At 48.0% G+C, this 13,979-nt stretch overlaps 1 protein-coding gene across 3 annotated transcripts in view; it reads left to right on the top strand.

Annotated features, from left to right (window-relative positions):
• Positions 1-13,979, top strand: part of LOC140399248 (adenylate kinase isoenzyme 1-like) — a 242,246-nt gene that overhangs the window by 34,469 nt on the left and 193,798 nt on the right. For 2 of the 3 annotated variants that reach the window (XM_072488680.1, XM_072488679.1), the window contains exons 3-6: positions 2,552-2,713; positions 6,219-6,391; positions 8,112-8,225; positions 11,921-12,112. In XM_072488680.1, coding sequence (XP_072344781.1) covers positions 2,552-2,713; positions 6,219-6,391; positions 8,112-8,225; positions 11,921-12,112 — 641 coding nt within the window. The remainder of the gene's footprint in view (positions 1-2,551; positions 2,714-6,218; positions 6,392-8,111; positions 8,226-11,920; positions 12,113-13,979) is intronic. The other variant, XM_072488681.1, reaches the window with a different exon arrangement.

Raw genomic sequence — 13,979 nt, 5'->3', positions numbered from 1 at the left:
CCGGCTGGCCAAATAAACTCAGACAATGGCATACGCCCCTTATCCGCATCCCTCCTTGCAAATTCCTTCAGTTCCTTCTCCCTGTCCATCTCTTTCCCCTCGTAAAAACAAGGAGGTATTGCTTGATGTCAGGAAGGCCGGAGATATGAGGGTTCTCTTCAGGAATGTTTCTGGGGCAGTAATGCAACTGAAGGTCAAAGGTTGCACAGTGGTGAGCACTGTTGCTTCACAGTTCAAGGGTTCCAGGTTCAATTCCCGGCTTGGGTCACTGTCTGTGCGGAGTCTGCACGTTCTCCCCGTGTCTGCGTGGGTTTCCTCCGGGTGCTCTGGTTTCCTCCCACAGTCCAAAGATGTGCAGGTTAGGTGGATTGGTCATGCTAAATTGCCCTTTAGTGTCCCCAAAAAAAAGGTTAGGTGGGGTGACTGGGTTATGGGGATAGGTTGGAGGTGTGGGCTTAAGTGGGGTGCTCTTTCCAAGGGCGTGTGCAGACTTGATGGGCCGAATGGCCTCCTTCTGCGCTGTACATTCTATGATTCAGTGTCGAGGGAGCTTTCCTCAGCATCGAACCTGCGATGTGCCCGAGCTGAAGTAGAAAGCATAGCTTGTTGACAATGTGCAGTGGGTCAGTCGGCGTTTTCGTGCAAGGTGCCCTATTTTCTGTGACTGACATTCCGGATCCACAGGTTCATTTATTTCCTTTAACCCAACAAAAAAAATTTAAAAAATGACAGAAGAAGAATGTTCCATCCCACGACTCCTCACCACGAAGAACCCAGAGCCAGAGCCAGCTCCGGTTTGCCCGTCGCAGCCCCCCACGCTGGGTCAGAAGGCCGAGGTTGCATGTCAAACTGATTCCGCAATGGGATGCTGAGAGAGTGCCTATCATCACCTTCTCATCTTGTAAAAGATATATGATTTCCGAGGGGAGGGAGCTCCACCGGTTGTCACTGTGAACACAGATGGTTTGCGAATGTTGCTGATCAAAGCTGGATATTTTAAACGATGGATAACCTTTTGGATAGAGGCAGATTATTTTCTTGGATGTCCCTCCGAGATAATACACTGAAATTATCTTATCACCGTCTAGAGTTTGAGGTAGTAACCGTGAGCTGGTACCTCGGCTGTGAGTATAAATTGCGGACTGGATAATTGTTCGGTGCAGGAGTGGCCAGGACAAAAACGTTGGACAGCGATCGCCTCACAGTGAAACAATTCACTTCCTTTTAAATTACTCCTGTTTCTGTCTGCAGCTTTCAGAGAAGAATTAAGAGTCTGTCTCAAGCCGATTAGTGTTTGTCAACAGATAATATTGTGCTCTTTCCGGAACATTCTGCATTTCGTATTATCAATCCAGAAGCTTACGGCTTGAGATCAAGATTAATTCCTGACCCGCGGCAGCTTATATTTGAGCCTGTCCTGTTCAGGCCCAATGACTACCCTTCCAAACCGCTACAGTCTTGGTTGACATGGCCTGTTCCCCCACTCTGAGCCACAGTGAATCCACCTTGAGTAATGTTACAGCAGGTCACTTTCCACCATCCAGTTTGATACTGAATCATAGAAACCGGGACTAAGTTTGCGACTTGATTCGTGGTTTCCCCTATGCCTGCGTTGAACAAGTAGATCTTGGCTGTCCATCTTGTGGCATTCTGCCTTAGGCCTGCGGAGGTGAAATCCTGTCCCTGCTGACACTGTCCGGGCTGATATCCCTGGAGCAAAGGGAGTTAAGGGGAGGCCTGAGAGAGTTGTTCATTATATCTCAAAAAGCTAAGCAACAGAAAAGCTGTTGCCATTGGCTGAAGGTAGAAAGGCTACAGGGGGCACAGCTTTAAGGTAAGAGATGCAGGGGCTGGATGTGAGGAAGGACCTTTTTTTTAATGCAGCCAGTTGTAAAGATCTGGAACACGCTGCCCATGGAGGTGGTGGAAGCGGAGAGACGGAATGATTTCAAAAGGAAATTGGTTGGTCGCTTGAGGGAAATAAACAGGCAGGGCACCAGGGATTGAGTGGTGCAATGGACAGAGAGCTGGCATGGACTTGATCGGCCCGATGGCTTCCTTCTGTCACCATATTGTCTCTATGACCTCGAAGCATTGATAATAGACATGTAAGTGAGGTCCTGGATGTCGCCAATGACCCTAGTACCAGACACACAGCAAGAAACAACTCTCTCAGGCGAGGCAAAGAGGGGATGGAGGGAAAGATATATATTTATAAACCTGAGCAAGTTCTGAATGAAATGAAATGAAAATCGCTTATTGTCACAAGTAGGCTTCAATGAAGTTACTGTGAAAAGGCCCTAGTCGCCACATTCCGGCACCTGTTCGGGGAGGCTGGTACGGGAATTGAACCGTGCTGTTGGCCTGCCTTGGTCTGCTTTCAAAGCCAGCGATTTAGCCCTGTGCTAAATCAGCACTAAGGCTCCCGTCAACATTTTTACCCCATTCACCTAAAATCGTCTCAAATAAATTAATGGAATTAAGTCAGATTTAATATGTGAAGCATCTTTGACCGTCAGATGAATTACTAATTAATGTTTTCTTCTGTTAGAAGCAGGAGTTGCTCCTTATCGTCGCTATGACCGTTTGCCCCCAATCCAAGCCCAATTTTCAATTGAAAGTGACTCTGATATGACAGAATCTTCTGGACTGATTCAAGAATACGATGTGTTCGACCCAACCAAAACAAGGCCATGCATTATTTTTGTCATTGGTAAGTCTGCCCTCAGTTTCTGTGTTACTCGAGTGCGTTAACAGTCTGATTCTGCGTTAAGTTGTTCTTTTTCCTCTTCTACTCTGCCGGGAAGGTCGACCAAGGCTGTACTAACGCTGATCTGCCCAGCAGACTGTTAATTGCTTCACACGCCGCGTGCTCACTGGACAAAGTATGGGTGTGGTTTTATGGTAGAACTCTTGCTTCTGCATCAGAAGGTTGTGGGTTCGAGACCCACTCCTGACAACATGTGCATAGCAGCCAGGCTGACAATTCAGTGCAGTGCTGCGAGGGTGCTGCGTTGCCTGGGGTGCTGTCTTTAAGCTGAGATACTAAAGCAAGGCCGGTCTGATCTTCTGCGTGGGTGCATTGGGTGTTATTTGAAGAAGAACTGTGGAGTTTTGCCTGGTTTCCTACTTATTACGTCTCCCAAGGGTCTATTCCCCTGGATTCCTGAGTCTGCACTCGAGCACCAAGTCACAAGCACAAACTTCAGCTTTTTGGCCACGCTGAGCACAACACAAGAGCCTGAATTCTCCGCTCACTGTGGTTCACTTTTCCCGCCAGCACGTTTTACAGTGGCGTGGGGTGGTTACAATGCAAAATCCCATTGACAAGCGGCAGGAAGATAGAATCCTCCACCAGTGAACGTCGCGTCCCAACCCCCCTCCGCCACGGTGTGTTTTCCGGCGGGACCAGACCATTCCCAATGGGAAGGGCTGGAAGAAGCTGCCCATAGAATTGAATTTGGGCCCTTTTAAGTGGCCTGAGGTGCCGATGACAACTCTCAGTGCGGAAAAGTTGGTACAACATTACTTGAGCTGGCTCTCAAATGGACAGCCTACCTCCGTTATAACTTGGCTGATCTGTTTGCATCCTGGGTGGAGAATTGAATCCCTAATCCGGGTTTTATTTTTCCTCAGTTTGCTCCTTTCTCATGGAGCGATTCAGGCGGAGGTTCCGGGTCCAAGACGCCCCCAAGAAGGGGGACGTTGAGACCGATGCAGAGGGAGCGCATTGGCATCTCAGGCTGTGGGCGGTAGGAGGCAGAGCGAGGGTCAGGTCATGTGATTACAGAAAACAAAGTAAATAAGAGGTCTCGTCGCTTGACCAACCAGAGCCTGGCTGGATCACATTGGAGACGGATCTGGCATTAGTAAAACCGCACCTCAGTCAAACCTACTGTGCTGAGAACCATGAGCAGTTTGGCGTTTGCCCGAGGTCTCCTGTCATTCAACCCGTACCTTGGCCGGCATTCTGTGGCCATTGGGATTATCTTTACCCACTGGCAGCGCAAACCCGCCCATGGGTTTCCCGGTGGGCTGGGATGGCTCCAATGGGAAATCCCATTGACGGGAAGAGAGGAGCCCGCTACCATCGAATGGCGCGATGCCAAGACACACGTGGCTGGGGCACTTTGTATCATTAGTGAGACCCAGTTAAGCCCCTTTATCCACATTCAGCTTGATAGAGGTTTATAAGATGATCAGGGGAATAGAGTAGACAGTCAGAGACTTTTTCCCCAGGCGGAACACACCATTACAAGGGGACATAAATTTAAGGTGAAAGGTGGAAGATATAGGAGGGATATCAGAGGTAGGTTCTTTACCCAGAGAGTAGTGGGGGCATGGAATGCACTGCCTGTGGAAGTAGTTGAGTCGGAAACATTAGGGACCTTCAAGCAGCTGTTGGATAGGTACATGGATTACGGGAAAATGATATAGTGTAGATTTATTTGTTCTTAAGGGCAGCACGGTAGCATTGTGGATAGCACAATTGCTTCACAGATCCATGGTCCCAGGTTCGATTCCGGCTTGGGTCATTGTCTGTGCGGAGTCTGCACGTCCTCCCCGTGTCTGCGTGGGTTTCCTCCGGGTGCTCCGGTTTCCTCCCACAGTCCAAAGATGTGCGGGTTAGGTGAATTGGCCAATGATAAATTGCCCTTAATGTCCAAATTGCCCTTGGTGTTGGGTGGAGGTGTTGAGTTTGGGTAGGGTGCTCTTTCCAAGAGCTGGTGCAGACTCAAGGGGCCGAATGGCCTCCTTCTGCACTGTAAATTCAATGATAATCTATGATTAATCTAGGACAAAGGTTCGGCACAACATCGTGGGCCGAAGGGCCTGTTCTGTGCTGTATTTTCTATGTTCTATGTTATTATTTATAAAGCTCCTCTACAGTGAAAATCCGTGTAAGAGATTGAAAGGGAGGGAATCAGTTCTGCAGAGACCGGACAAGACTCAAGTTTCTTTGTTCACAGGTTTTATCCAAGTATATGCAGGGAAGCTATACCCATACAAGCTGGAGTATAAGCTCCTCATCAACTATAATACATCATTGGGCAGCACGGTAGCATTATGGATAGCACAATTGCTTCACAGCTCCAGGATCCCAGGTTTGATTCCCGGCTTGGGTCACTGTCTGTGCGGAGTTTGCACGTTCTCCGCGTGTGTGCGTGGGTTTCCTCCGGGTGCTCCGGTTTCCTCCCACAGTCCAAAGATGTGCAGGGTAGGTGGATTGGCCATGATAAATTGCCCATAGTGTCCAAAATTGCCCTTAGTGTTGGGTGGGGTTACTGGGTTATGGGGATAGGGTGGAGGTGTGGACCTTGGGTAGGGTGCTCTTTCCAAGAGCCGGTGCAGACTCGATGGGCCGAATGGCCTCCTTTTGCACTGTAAATTCTATGATCATTCATATAATGTTACATTGCTAATAGTTCATTTGCAGGGCGGCACAGTGGTTAGCACTGCTGCCTCACGGCGCCGAGGACCCGGGTTCGATCCCGGCCCCGGATCACTGTCCGTGTGGAGTTTGCACATTCTCCCCGTGTCTGCGCGGGTCTCACCCCCACAACCCAAAGATGTGCAGGGTAGTGTAGGTGCAATGGCCAGGCTAAATTGCCCCTTCATTGAAAAAAAGAATTGGGTATTCCAAATTTTTTTTTTTAAAGCTTGATGTCAGCTGACCTATATTTCCCAAGTTCCTTCTTGCTCTGCTCTTCAATGTGGCGGAGTTCCTGCTACCTGCCTTCTTGATTTAAGAAGTGAATTTTTGAAGAGGTGGCACTGATGTAGAACTAGGAATGAAGATGCACAAGGGAGGGGGAGGAGGCAATGCAGGACTTCTATTTAACTGGTGTTAAGTGAGAAAGGAGGAACTTGTATTTAGATGACCCTTTTAGGGACCTCTTGAAGCATTTTACAGCCAATAAAGTACTTTTGAAGTGTGTTCACAGATGTATTGTAGGAAATGGGGTGCCTGGGAACACCATCAGCTTCAAATCTGTCTGAAAGCCACATTTCTTATCAACATGGACATATATTGACGTTTTTTCATGGTAACTGCTTCAAAATCCTTGAACTCCCGACCTACCAGCATTGTAGCAGCGGCCTACTCCATCTGCTTTTCCATTTTCCTCTTCCTTCCCCTGCAACCCTCCCCCCAAATACCTTTGATACCTATAGTGTGAATGCACCTTGACCTGTTTACATTGTTCTGCACATTGCAGGCGGTCCTGGGAGCGGGAAGGGAACGCAAAGTGCCAAGATGGCCAGGCGATACGGATTTGAGTCCATTTCGGTGGGGGAGATCTTGCGTCGACAGATGCTGCACCATGCGACCAGCGACCGGAAGTGGGAGCTCATCGCACAGATCATCGCCAACGGGGAATTGGCACCTCCTGTAAGCGAACTGAAACAACACAAATCCAAACAAGATCTTTACAAATGAGGCGGAGTGTTGGAGCAGGAAAGGGAATTGATTCCAATGAAGATTGCGTAGTAATGCAGAACTTGAGTACTGCCGAAAAAAAGAGATACGTCAAAGCTTTTCGACTTGCATTCATCAGGACAAATGCAAGAATACCAAATTTCGAAGGGAGTAACAATTTATACTCCACGGGAAAGGGGTACTGACTGGTTGGAAAGTTGACTCTGATTGGTCAAGGTGTTGTCGTGGAAAATGCACCAGGAAACTTGTCCCCCACGCTTCTGTTTACTTCAAAAAAGGCACAATGCCTGGACATATTCCAAAGAATTACACCAAAAATTAAGATTATCGGTCGGGCTCCCAATGTACACCACCTGTGCTTGCAAGAAGCTACACATGCTTGTCCTCCATAGGCAAGAGGAACATGTCCAGGCTTTGTGCCTTTTTAAAATTCAACAAAAGAAAGTTTCCTGGTGGATTCTCCATGGCAACTTGCCAACCAAATAGCAACCTTTTCTCATGCCGTATAAACTGTTGCTCTCTTTGAAATTTGGCACTCTTACTACATCTGTCCTGACGAGTGAAAGATGAAAAACTTTGACAGCGTGTTTCTTTTATCAGCAATACTCAAGTGATTGTTCCAAGATCTGAAGGAGGGATTATTACATTAATGTCAGTTTAGTACATCTGCGGGGCAAAAAAATAAGAGTAATTTATTCTCAAATATAATTTTTAAAAGAAAATAAATACTTGCGTTTCTATAGTGACATTCATGACCTCATGATGCTCTATAGCCACTGAAGTAGTTTTGATTGACAGTTTTAATGTGGATAAAAGCGGTAGCCAATTTGTAGACAACACGCTCCCACAAAGAGTGCTCAGAGAACAACCAGGTCATCTGTTTTTAAGCGATATTAGTTGGGGATAAATATTGGCCAGGACACCAGGGTTATCTCTCCTGCTTTACTTGAAGATATTGGGCTGGATTCTCTGGGCCCCAGCCGCGTGTTTCTCGGCTGTGCGCCGTTCACTGGCGGCGGGATACTATACTCACGCCGCAGCCAACAGGATTTCCCATTGAAGCCGTGCCACTGGGAAACCCAGGGGCTGGCGGGAACCGGGAATCCCAACGGCCGGAGAATTCCGGTTATTGTCACCGGTTCCTTTAAGTTACCCGAGAGGGCAGGCGTTTCCTTGGTCTAATGCCTCTTTTGCAAGAAGGCACCTCCAGCCCTCCCTTGACACTGCGCTGGACTGTCGGCCTAGATTTTATGCTCCGCTTAACTCGTGTGGGACTTGAATCCACAACCTGCTGACTCAGAGGTGAGAGCGATGCTTACTGATTAAAATCGCGTATAAGTAATGAGTTTCCCCAAATGTGAGATACCTCCCTCTTTTTGAGCATCTGGTCCACCGTTGTTCTGAGGTTGCACTTAAAGGAGCTTGTTCCTCTACCTGAACTGGCCTGTCCGTAACCATGGAGCTTAGCATGAGTGACATAGTTCCACGATGGGACAGGAGTGTTGAAAATCTGATCACTGGCTAACTTTCAGAAGTGGCTCTCTGCAAGTTGTGTGGGGTATCCAGGTTGGAAATGCTGGAAGCCCGGACATGAGACACATTTCTCCATCTCACTGCCCCCTCAGAAAGGTGCCGCATGCTCTAAAATGTGACTTTCCTCATGTTCCCTCAGGAAACGGCTATTGAGGAGTTAAAGCACCAGTTCATGCGACACCCGGACGCAAAAGGTTTCATTGTAGATGGGTTTCCCAAGGAGATCAGCCAGGCCTTCACCTTTGAAGAACAGGTGAGGACTCTCAGTGCATTTCTCTGGCTTTGTGCACAATGAATTGAACTGAAGCATGAAGCAGAGTACAGAAACATCAATCACCAAACGTTACGCCACAAGTAGGCAAGGCCACAATAAAAATAATCAAGCACTAGAGAGATAAAATTGAAAAGTGGGGAAGTGATGCTAAACCCGTCTCGAGCCTTGGTTAGATCACACTGTGTGGTCTAACTGTGTGCAGTTCTGGTCACCATATTATAAAAAGGATGTAGAGACACTGGAGGTGGAACGGGGAAGATTTAAAAGGGAGATACTGGAATTGTCTGGGTTCACACATCAGGAAAGGGTGGACGGACTCGGTCACTTTTTCTTAAAAAAATGCTGACGAGTGAACTGATCGGAGTCTTTAAAATTCTGAAAGGTTTTGACAGAGTGGACAGAGAGAGAATGTTTCCTCCTGTGGGGCAGAGCAGAACCAGAGGCTGTCAATACAACATCGTCACCAAGAGATCCAATCGGCAATTCAGAAGGAACGTCTGAGAGTGGTGGGAACGTGGGACCCGCTGCCAGAGGCAGTGGTTGAATCATAGAATTTACAGTGCAGAAGGAGGCCATTCGGCTCATTGAGCCTTGCAAAGAGCACCCTATTTAAGCCCACGCCCCCACCCTATCCCCGTAACCCGACCTAACCTTTTGCACACTGAGGGACAATTTAGCACGGCCAGTCCACCTAATCTGCACGTTTTTGGATTGTGGGAGGAAACCGGAGCACCCGGAGGACACCCACGCAGACATGGGGAGAACGTGCAGACCACACAGACAGTCACCCGAGGCCGGAATTGAACCCGGGTCCCTGGTGCTGTGAAGCAGCAGTGCTAACCACTGTGAAACCGTGCCGCCCAAAATTGAATACGATGAAGCTGAGGCTAGACAACCATTTGAAGGAAAGGGAAATAATGATAGCTTTAAATCAGCAAAGGTGGAGCAGAGACCAACATGCACTGGCTGGATCGTAGGGCCTGCGTTTTTGCCATGTATTGTGTATAATGTTGGAGTATGGGACGGGAGGTTACTTCACAATAGTGTGGTGGCAGGAGGATCCCAGGAGTTGGCCAATGAGACAATACGGTGAACCAAATCACATTGACCAAGGGCTGGAAAGGGACAGACACCTGGCTGACTCGGTAACCATAGGTGCAGGATGCAAGCGGGGCCTAGACAATTGTAGCAGAATCTGAAACCTCAGGTCCTACTCAGGAATGGGTGGAAGAGCAGTAACGCTACACGTGGGTGACTTTCTACTGGCACCTTCTTCCGATTATCCACACATAGCTTCTGTGGAAGAGCTGCAGAGATCCAGCAGAGACGGGTCAAAGCAGCATTCTTCTGCAAATTCCACCGTTCTTTTGTGAAAGTTACGGTGGACAAGCAGGAGGGGCCCCTACTCCCTCCGAAATTCACCCCTTGGACATCAGTGCCGGCGCGCTTCTCCATAGGCAAGTTCAATGTGAGGCACCCCCAGTGATGCATGGTGAGCTCCTGATCTCAGTCAGACCATTCACTAGTGACTTTGGGAACAGACAGGCCCTTTTTCCCCCTAGGGGCCAGCAAAGGTTGATTTATCTCTTGAGTGAATTGGAACAGATTCCCGATCAATGACTTTCGCAACATCACATTATCGACCACAATGTGACCTACATCTTAACAGAAATCCATTATTTAGTTTGTGTGCTTATCAAACTGAAGCTTTCAGTTCAGGAGAACAGTATATTCTTCCCGTTGCAGCAGCAGGTTCTCCTAGGCCAGCTGTAGCGCAGGTTAGGTGGGCAACAATGCTGGCTCTGCAGTCTACATTTAACTTCACTGATATCCATCTCCAACACCTAAAACCCTGCAAGACGTAGGTTGGACCATTTCGGAGGGCTGTTAAGAGATAATCACATTGCAGTGAGTTTGGAATCACATGTAGGCCAGACCTGGTAAGGGCAGCAGATTTCCTGCCCTAAAGGACATTAGTGAACCAGATGGGTTTCTATAACAATGGCTTCATGGCCATCATTAGACTTTTAATTCCATGATTTTTTTCATTGAATTCAAATTCCACTACCTGCCGTGGTGGGATTATCCTGGGTCTCTGGGTTACTAGTCCAGTGAAAATAGCACCGCAGCACCTGCTCCCCACAAGCACGCCTGAAATTAGGGTGCCAACCTGGTGAAGCTATAACACAGGGCTACTTGGCTGCCAAACAGCAAGTAATGAACAAAGCTAAGTGAACCAATGGATCACATCTAAGGTCTGCAATCCTGCCACATCCAGCCGTGGATGGTGGGGGACAATTAAATGACCCACCGGAGGGGGAGGTTCCATAAATATTCCCATACTCGGTGATGGGGGAGCCCAGCACATCTGTGCAAAAGACGAGGCTGAAGCATTCGCAACAATCTTCAGCCAGAAGTGCCGAGTGGATGATCCATCTGGGCCTCCTGCAGAGGTCCCCAGCATCACAGATGCCATTCTTCAGCCAATGCGATTCACTCCACGTGATATCAAGAAAGGGCTGAAGGTACTGCATAAAGGCTATGGGCCCAGACAATATTCCGGCAATAACATTGAAGACTTTTACTCCAGAACTTGCCATGCCTCTAGCCAAGCTGTTCCAGTGCACCGACAACACTGGCATCTACCTCCTGGGATGTGGGTGCTGCTGGTTGGGCCAGAATGTATAGTTCAGCACTAATTGCCCTTGAACTGAGTGGTTTACCAGGCCATTTTCCAAAGGCATTGAAGCATCAAACACATTGCTGTGGACCTGGAGTCACAGGAAGGCTAGACTGAGTAAGGACGGCTAAATTCCTTCCCCTAAAGGACATTAGTGAACCATATGGGTTTTTTACGACAATCACGATGGTTTCATGGTCATCATTAGACTTTTGATTCCAGATTTTTATTGAATTCAAATTTCACCATCTATTGTGGTGGGATTCAAACCCAGATTCCCAGAGCATTATTCTGGGTCTCTGGATTACTAGCCCAGTGACAATGCCACAGCGCCACTGCCTCCCCACTCCCGTGGAACTCACTTCCCCAGGCAGCGGTAGAGGCAGTCAGCATTGTTTAGGCTGAGTTAGAGAGATTCTGGATTGACAAAGAGGTCTTTGGGTGTAGGGGCTGGGAGGAAAGTGATGTTGAGGCCACAATCAGATCAGCCATGATCTTATTTGGACGCAGGACCAGGCTCGAGGGGCTGAATGGCCTACTCCGGTTCCTAACTCGTCTGCTTGTAAGTTTGCATCAGTCGTCCAGAAGCCTCTCTATGCCTGCCCCATTTTAAGGTGATGTTGTGTTGTTGATTCACCATCATCAAGTCTGAGGGGGAGGACTCAGCCTGTCCCCCAAACCTATTTGGCGAGAATCTATCCATTCGACAACAGAGAGCGCTGAGGTGCTCAGCTGGGTTTAGACCAGATTCTTTAGCTAAAAGCAGCAGTGATCTTATCCATCAGCCAACGTTCAACACACTGGGATTGGTTGACAATTTGATTTTGCATTCCACAGGGGGAAAGAAACTCTCGTACTTTCTTTACACCCACCATACCTTTCGGCTTCGTGCCATCGTTTCTACAAGTCAGTCGGGTTGGCGATCTCTTCGAGTTCTGCCTTTCCTTCAAGAGTTGACTCCTTTGCCCCTTTTTTTTGTGTGCGCTCGTTACAGATTGGTTCCCCAGACCTGGTGCTGCTGTTGGCCTGTTCCAATCACCGTTTGCGACAGCGCCTGGAGAAACGGGCTGTGCAGCACGGCAGGCCTGATGACAACAGTCACGCCATCGAGCGGAGGGTGGAAAACTTCAAACAGAACATCAACCTGATTGTGAAGTATTACCAGGAGAAGGAGCTTATTGTTCGGGTAAGGTCGTCATGGATAGCTGCACATTGTGTTCTTAGATCATTGCATTCTTTCATTCTCGGCTTGCCTATCGTTTATTATCCTCCGTCGGATATTCATTCATAAACTAAATTCTCTGTAAAGATTAATGCCTTGTTCAAAGTCAGTTCAGATAATTATTTCATTGGTGGCTTGGCGCAGTCTTCCCTTTGAGGTGGGAGGCCATTGGTCCAAGCTCTACTCCAGAGATTGTCTAAACTGACACTTCAGTACAAAGGGACTGTCAAAGAACAAACAAGGAACAAAGAAAAGTACAGCACAGGAACAGGCCCTTCGGCCCTCCAAGCCCGTGCCGACCATGCTGCCCGACTAAACTACAATCTTATACACTTCCTGGGTCCGTATCCCTTTATTCCCATCCTATTCATGTATTTGTCAAGATGCCCCTTAAATGTCACTATGTCCCTGCTTCCACCACCTCCTCCGGCAGCGAGTTCCAGGCACCCACTACCCTCTGCGTAAAAGACTTGCCTCGTACATCTACTCTAAACCTTGCCCCTCTCACCTTAAACCTATGCCCCCTAGTAATTGACCCCTCTACCCTGGGGAAAAGCCTCTGACTATCCACTCTGTCTATGCCCCTCATAATTTTGTAGACCTCTATCAGGTCTCCCCTCAACCTCCTTCGTTCCAGTGAGAACAAACCTAGTTTATTCAACTGCTCCTCATAGCTAATGCCCTCCATACCAGGCAACATTCTGGTAAATCTCTTCTGCACCCTCTCTAAAGCCTCCACATCCTTCTGGTAGTGTGGCGACCAGAATTGAACACTATACTCCAAGTGTGGCCTAACTAAGGTTCTATACAGCTGCAACATGACTTGCCAATTCTTATACTCAATGCCCCGGCCAATGAAGGCAAGCATGCCATATGCCTTCTTGACTACCTTCTCCACCTGTGTTGCCCCTTTCAATGGCCTGTGGACCTGTACTCCTAGATCTCTTTGACTTTCAATACTCTTGAGGGTTCTACCATTCACTGTATATTCCCTACCTACATTAGACCTTCCAAAATGCATTACCTCACATTTGTCCAGATTAAACTCCATCTGCCATCTCTCCGCCCAAGTCTCCAAACAATCTAAATCCTGCTGTATCCTCTGACAGTCCTCATCGCTATCCGCAATTCCACCAACCTTTGTGTCGTCTGCAAACTTACTAATCAGACCAGTTACATTTTCCTCCAAATCATTTATATATACTACAAAGAGCAAAGGCCCCAGCATTGATCCCTGTGGAACACCACTGGTCACAGCCCTCCAATTAGAAAAGCATCCTTCCATTGCTACTCTCTGCCTTCTATGACTTAGCCAGTTCTGTATCCACCTTGCCAGCTCACCCCTGATCCCGTGTGACTTCACCTTTTGTACTAGTCTACCATGAGGGACCTTGTCAAAGGCCTTACTGAAGTCCATATAGACAACATCCACTGCCCTACCTGCATCAATCATCTTAGTGACCTCCTCGAAAAACTCTATCAAGTTAGTGAGACACGACCTCCCCTTCACAAAACCATGCTGCCTCTTGCTAATATGTCCATTTGTTTCCAAATGGGAGTAGATCCTGTCTCGAAGAATTCTCTCCAGTAATTTCCCTACCACTGAAGTAAGGCTCACCGGCCTGTAGTTCCCTGGATTATCCTTGCTACCCTTCTTAAACAGAGGAACAACATTGGCTATTCTCCAGTCCTCCGGGACATCCCCTGAAGACAGTGAGGATCCAAAGATTTCTGTCAAGGCCTCAGCAATTTCCTCTCTAGCCTCCTTCAGTATTCTGGGGTAGATCCCATCAGGCCCTGGGGACTTATCTACCTTAATATTTTTTAAGAC

Source organism: Scyliorhinus torazame, chromosome 22 (assembly GCF_047496885.1).
Source record: "Scyliorhinus torazame isolate Kashiwa2021f chromosome 22, sScyTor2.1, whole genome shotgun sequence".
Lineage (NCBI taxonomy): Eukaryota > Metazoa > Chordata > Chondrichthyes > Carcharhiniformes > Scyliorhinidae > Scyliorhinus > Scyliorhinus torazame.
Note: the sequence above shows the minus strand (reverse complement) of the source record. Positions and strands in the feature narration are given on the sequence as shown.